Here is a 6080-nt window from a genome sequence, read left to right as displayed (position 1 = left end):
TCCTTTTTTTTCCATTCGGCTCTCCCCCTGTCATTAAACCCCTCCCTTTCTCCTCCCATACACAAATTTGGGATGCGCACACACAGTGGGGGGAAAAAAAAAGAAAAAAGCCTCCACTTTGGTCCTATCAATGTGGCTGGAATAGTTAGTTTGTGTATACAAATGTTCAGACCCAGCAGAATTAGGAATGTTTTACCAATCACTTCCAACTCATAATATTACTCTTCCTTTAACTAATTTGCTCCCAATAACGTATAAATATTTTTTTAATGTTCTAAGTGTCCCAAAGACGTATTTATACGTTTTTTTGTTTTTTTATGCAAGAGCATACAGAAGTCTTTGATGCAGCCTCTCAACTGCAAAGTATTACACAAACGGCCAGCAGGTGGCTAGAAGAGCAAAGGAGATCAACCAGGGCCATGTAGAAAAAAAAGCTCAATTACTTACAATTTTCAATCGATTTGTGAAAACTGATGAAACTTAGCTCTCTTCTAATGCTAATTGCTGCAAAACGGAAACAGATAGAAACATACTTTTAAGCAACCAAAAAAACTAAACATTTTTTTAAACTCATTTGCTCCCAATAACGTGCAAATACGTTTGTTTTTTTTAATGTAAGTGTCCCAAAGACGTATTTATACGTTTTTTTTGTTTGTTTTTATGCTAGAGCATACAGAAGGCTTTGATGCAGCCTCTCAACTGCAAAGAACGGTTGCAGAAATGGTAGTAATTACACAAATGGCCAGCAGGTGGCAGCAGAGCAAAGGAGATCAACCAGGGCCATGTAGAAAGAAGCTAAATTAATTCCAATTTTAAATAGATTTGTGAAAAGTGATGAAACTTAGCTCTCTTCTAATGCTAATTGCTGCAAAACGGAAACAGATAGAAACATACTTTTTTTTCCTGATGAAAGAAGAGACTTTAATCTTTCTTTTGGTAGGTTTCATGCTTTTATAGCAATAGAACACAATATTCTGTGGGCCTTGCAAAATCAGTCAAAATCCAATAAAACAGCCGGGAGCGAACGGGACTGCGAAATGTGAAAATGGCGGCGAGCGAATGAGTTAACAGACACTTTATCAGAGCACTTCCAGCTTCCTCCTAACGCCACCATGCTAACCTTGTGACATAACAGCTACCCCCAAAGCAGTTCGCATTGATGCGGTTCAATAAATTAAACTTTGTTCATAATTGTTCATGCAATCTAAGTGTAGCGTCTTAAAAAAAAAAAAAAAAAAACTCACAGTTTAATGTTGTTTTGGAGCTCATGCATCTTTGTGGCTTGAGTTTGCTCATAGACAGGCAACTAATTTACTTCTACACTATGTTTATGTTAGCTTGCACAATATAATGTTGTTGTAAGTGTTGCACTTAAGTAACTAGTCATTTGTAGTGCATTTACACTCATTACATTACACTTAGGCTCAATGGACTAAGCGCATAAGAACGTTTCTTTTTGTACTCAAAACATGCTTTTGACCGAACAGGTTTTATTTTATTTATTTATTTATATTTGGTTGTGTTTTTCAACAATGACAAGCCAGAATGAACACAATACAACAAGGCTTTTTAAAAGTGTAAGTAGCAAAAAGTTTCAGATATTTGCATGAAAATCTAAGGAGCAAAAGTCAAAAAGTAGCCTGAAAAGTAATACTGCAGCAAAGTATAGAAACCTTACTGTAAGGTAACAAATTTATTTCTACTTTGTTACTTGACACCATCTGCGATTTCACTGATTTTGGCAGCGCGATCGAGGGGAGGCACAACTTGGACTATAGTTGCAACTTGTTAACCAATCACAGAGGCTGTAATTAACTCAACACGTTTGTTTGTTTGTTTGTTTGTTTTTAGAATGTGGGAGGAACCCAGGCAGAATCGTCGAGAAGAGGAAAAGTCCACACATGTCCTTTTATTTATTCATTTATTTATTTATTTATGCCCTGCGATTGGCTGGCAACCAGTTCAGGGTGTACCCCGCCTACTGCCCAAAGCCAGCTGGGATAGGCTCCAGCAACCCCCCCCCCCGCGACCCTTGTGAAGAATAAGTGGTCAAGAAAAATGGACGGATGGATTTATTTATTTATTTGTTGTACATTATTTTATAGATGTGTTTCTGCTAATAACTTTCAAAATAAACAAATGTAACCATCAGCCTCATTCAAATGTTTAATAGAATTTATGTTGCCACGATAACATAATTTTATGCTGTCGTGATCAATTCTCGTAATTCTCTGTGTGTTGCGTTCTTTATAGAAAATACGCGCCATCGACGAGCTCTTATTTTTCTATCCGCAACGGATGTCCGGTTTCTCCCTTAGTTTGTCGCACTTGACGCAGAGTGTTAAAAACAGCGGTACCCCCGCATCATCACTCGAGCTTGACAGGCCACAGTTTTTGACGAATTGCACGTTTAGCGGTAAGTAAATACAAATAAATACATTACTGATTTGTAATGCGGCGTAAACGTTCATTAACACGTCGTTACATTAGTTTCATCCATAATACTTGACGTGTGGATTGGTATGGACGACGAATGCGAAACCAGATGAGTGACGTTTTCAAGTGGGTACATTTTGGACATAATTCGCCACGACGCACGTTTAATGTATCAACCTGATACGTACTTGTAGTTGTACAGAACGAAACATTGTTTGAATAGGGGATAGGACACACGTATGTCGAGGCGATAGATGCTGTCACGGCGAGCAGCATCATGGCGTCCTTGAGCTGAAGGGCAGTTGAAAAGGAAGGATGCTCACGACAGATGGCCTCGACATTCGACTCTCTTTTCACTCTGCTCCAGTCGGTTAAGCTAACATGAAAGTAGGATTTTCCCCATATCCTATCCATTATGCCTTATTTGGTCAGTTGTGTTCCAAGTCAAGTTTTACGTCATCAACTTGACGGGCAGGACAGGTATGTCGTCACTATTATGATATGGTAAAAGTCACAAACTACATATTGGTTACATGGAATGTAAATATTGAATAAATCCCTTCTGATGTCACCCTAATAAGGAGTGCCACACAAAATGGATGGATGGACAGACGGACGGACGGATGGACGGATGGACGGATGGATGGGTGGATGGATGGATGGATGGACGGACGGACAGATGGACGAATAGATGGGTGGATGGATGGATGGATGAAAGGCTGGACGGATGGATGGATGGACAGATGGACGGACGGAAATGTTTCTTTTTTCAACCACTTGCCAGTGCACTTTACATACCTAAAAAATACAACTGCAATACAGTACAGTAATAGCCACATATTTCTAGAACACAATTTCAAATAATACATTTTAACGATGTCGACCAAAACAGAGCATTATTGTAAAGAGGGGCGGAGCCATAAAATTTGCGGTGGTGTGGCAAGGGTGACTCATGAAGCGGTGGCCGTACGTCCGCATGAAAATGCACCATACTGTATTTTTCCTTGCTTAGTGGTTATTTTCAAACTCATCATCTAATATCTGGCATATTTCTGTCTATCTTAAAGCTGGTTGGTCATCAACTCATCGTCGTCATCATCATGGGGGAATTATTCAGGAGTGAGGAGATGACACTGGCCCAGCTGTTTCTCCAGTCGGAGGCAGCTTACTGCTGCGTCAGCGAACTGGGAGAACTCGGCATGGTCCAGTTTAGAGACGTAAGAACGCGAGTGTTCAACACTCATCGACTTTCTCCATTTCTGTATTTGCCTCACAAGAACATCTCGTTGCCAGCTCAATCCGGATGTGAACGTGTTCCAGCGGAAGTTTGTGAACGAAGTGAGGAGATGCGAGGAGATGGACAGAAAATTGAGTAAGTCGTTGAAGCAGCTTCAGTTTCTGTTTGCGGGTAACGATTGCTCCGACATGTTCCCTTCCCGTTCGGAACAGGGTTTGTGGAGAAGGAGATCAAGAAAGCAAATATCCCGACGGTTGACACGGGAGAAAATCCTGAGGTGCCCTTTCCAAGGGATATGATCGATTTGGAGGTAAAGTAACTTGATGTGGACGTTACTGAAACAACATCAGGTACCTTAGTGTAGTCGGACGAATACAATAGGCTGATATGATCATAAAGGAAAAGCAATTTCAAAATACATACAGTATATATATTGATCATTGCCGTCACATACATTGTTGCAGTCGAAGGTGTTAATGAAACAATTTATTAGCACAGTAATAAATGTAAAGATATTAGTACACCAGACAGCAGGGATGTATTAGTATTGATTTTTTTTTTTTTTATAATTATATCTATGCTGTATTTTGTTTGGATTGTTTTTAAATTCAGTTACTTTTAATTAGTTTTCAGAGCAAGTTTTTTATTTTTTCAAGAATGTTTTGTTTTAGTTTAAAACAGCTTTTGTATTGTTTTTCTCTATTGTATTTGTCAAGTGCAAGATAAAAACAAACAAACAAAAAGGTCATGAAGTGTCCCATTAGAAATAATAAAATTCCGGGATCAAACTGTTTCCATCTTCAAACCTTTATTAACCATTATTTAAAATTGTTCATCAGTTTTGTAAAAATAAAATAAAGTGTATTTCTAGCTATTTCCATTTCGCAGCAATTAGCATTAGAACGTTGCTAAGTTTCATCATTATTCACAAATCTGTTTAGAATAGTGGGGGAAAAGAGCTTTTTGATCTCTTATACTCTGCTGCCATCTGCTGGCAGTTTTTGTAACAACTAGCATTGCTTCAAGCATTCTCTTCAGTTCAGAGGCTGCATCAAAGCCAAAACGTATAATTACGTCTTTGGGAGCATGGTCATATTTAAAATAGAACGCATTTATACGTTTTTGGGAGTAAATGTCGTGGCATGACGACGACGATATCTTGTGTCAGTTTTAATGTCGCGATATTGCCGTTATCGTCACTGGTACCTCAAGTGTCTGTTTTGCTTTGCAGGCAACCTTTGAGAAGTTGGAGAATGAACTGAAGGAGATCAACACCAACCAGGAAGCCCTGAAGAAGAACTTCCTGGAGCTGACGGAGCTGAAACACATTCTTCGTCGGACGCAGCAGTTCTTCGATGAGGTTTTGACCCTCTTCGAGCTCTCCGTTTTGGACTGCATCATTGGGCGATTAAAATGTGGAATGAATTCAAAAGTTCTTTCTTATCTTTTTTTTTTGTTTGTTTTTTTAGATGGAGGATCCCAACTTGTTGGAAGAGTCGTCAGCCCTGATGGAGGGCAACGAGGGGGGAAGAGGAGCTCCGCTCCGATTGGGGTAAAGCACGAGGAGACGTTAAAGCTGCTTTTGAAACGTGTCTGAAGATTAATATTTAAACATATTATCAACTATACATTATCTTCTATGAACACATCGATGATTTACTACTCGAAAGCAACATCCATCAGCTTTGTATTTATTTTCCTCATCCGTATAAATCCCGTGTAAAATATGTAAACGAAAGACGAACTCGTGTTGATGTGTGTCACTCGTGTTCTCATTGTGCAGATTTGTGGCGGGCGTGATCAGTCGAGAGAGGATTCCAACTTTTGAGAGAATGCTGTGGCGGGTGTGCCGCGGTAACGTTTTCTTGCGCAAGGCCGAGATCGAGGACCCGCTGGAGGACCCCACCACAGTCAGTACACAAACGTCAGCTTTTTTTGGGGGGGGGGCAGCAGAGATGAGAAAACCAGGTCAAGAAAGTGTCAGAGTTTGGCTTCAGCCACAGGTGCTTCTCGTAATGACCTCGTTTACCTGCTGGTTGATTACAAACACCTGTAACTAAAGCATTTTTTTTTTTTTTATTACTGTTCTGGACCTGGATTTCCCAACTTTGGTGGGCGAGTCATAATTGATGCTGCATTCGAGGATGGAAGTCGGAAATATCCGAGTTGAAACTTCTCAGTTCCGACCTCAAAGCGTTCGAGGTGAAAGTAAACAACCAAAATGGCGGATAGTGATCAATTGTTTTTTTGTTTTGGTCCACAAAACTCTATTTGACCTCCAGGAAACTTCACTTTTTGCAATTTTGCTTCATTTATTGTTTCAATCTTATTTCTTATCTTATATATAGCGGCAATACTGTCACGTATTACATGAAGTTATGGCGAATATTTATGAATGAAGAAAGCT

General features: G+C 39.6%; 1 protein-coding gene across 5 annotated transcripts in view; it reads left to right on the top strand.

The window, feature by feature from the left end:
* LOC144004494 (V-type proton ATPase 116 kDa subunit a 1-like) overlaps window positions 1-6080 on the top strand; it is a 43535-nt gene that overhangs the window by 20562 nt on the left and 16893 nt on the right. For 4 of the 5 annotated variants that reach the window (XM_077501671.1, XM_077501670.1, XM_077501669.1 and 1 more), the window contains exons 1-7: window positions 2261-2416; window positions 3504-3653; window positions 3730-3808; window positions 3886-3983; window positions 4905-5033; window positions 5143-5225; window positions 5457-5583. In XM_077501671.1, the coding sequence (XP_077357797.1) occupies window positions 3537-3653; window positions 3730-3808; window positions 3886-3983; window positions 4905-5033; window positions 5143-5225; window positions 5457-5583 (633 nt within the window). In that variant the 5' untranslated portion in view covers window positions 2261-2416; window positions 3504-3536. Of the gene's footprint in view, window positions 1-2260; window positions 2417-3503; window positions 3654-3729; window positions 3809-3885; window positions 3984-4904; window positions 5034-5142; window positions 5226-5456; window positions 5584-6080 lie in introns of those variants that run through there. The other variant, XM_077501668.1, reaches the window with a different exon arrangement.

The sequence above is a fragment of the Festucalex cinctus genome, chromosome 17 (assembly GCF_051991245.1).
Source record: "Festucalex cinctus isolate MCC-2025b chromosome 17, RoL_Fcin_1.0, whole genome shotgun sequence".
Classification (NCBI taxonomy): domain Eukaryota; kingdom Metazoa; phylum Chordata; class Actinopteri; order Syngnathiformes; family Syngnathidae; genus Festucalex; species Festucalex cinctus.
Note: the sequence above shows the minus strand (reverse complement) of the source record. Positions and strands in the feature narration are given on the sequence as shown.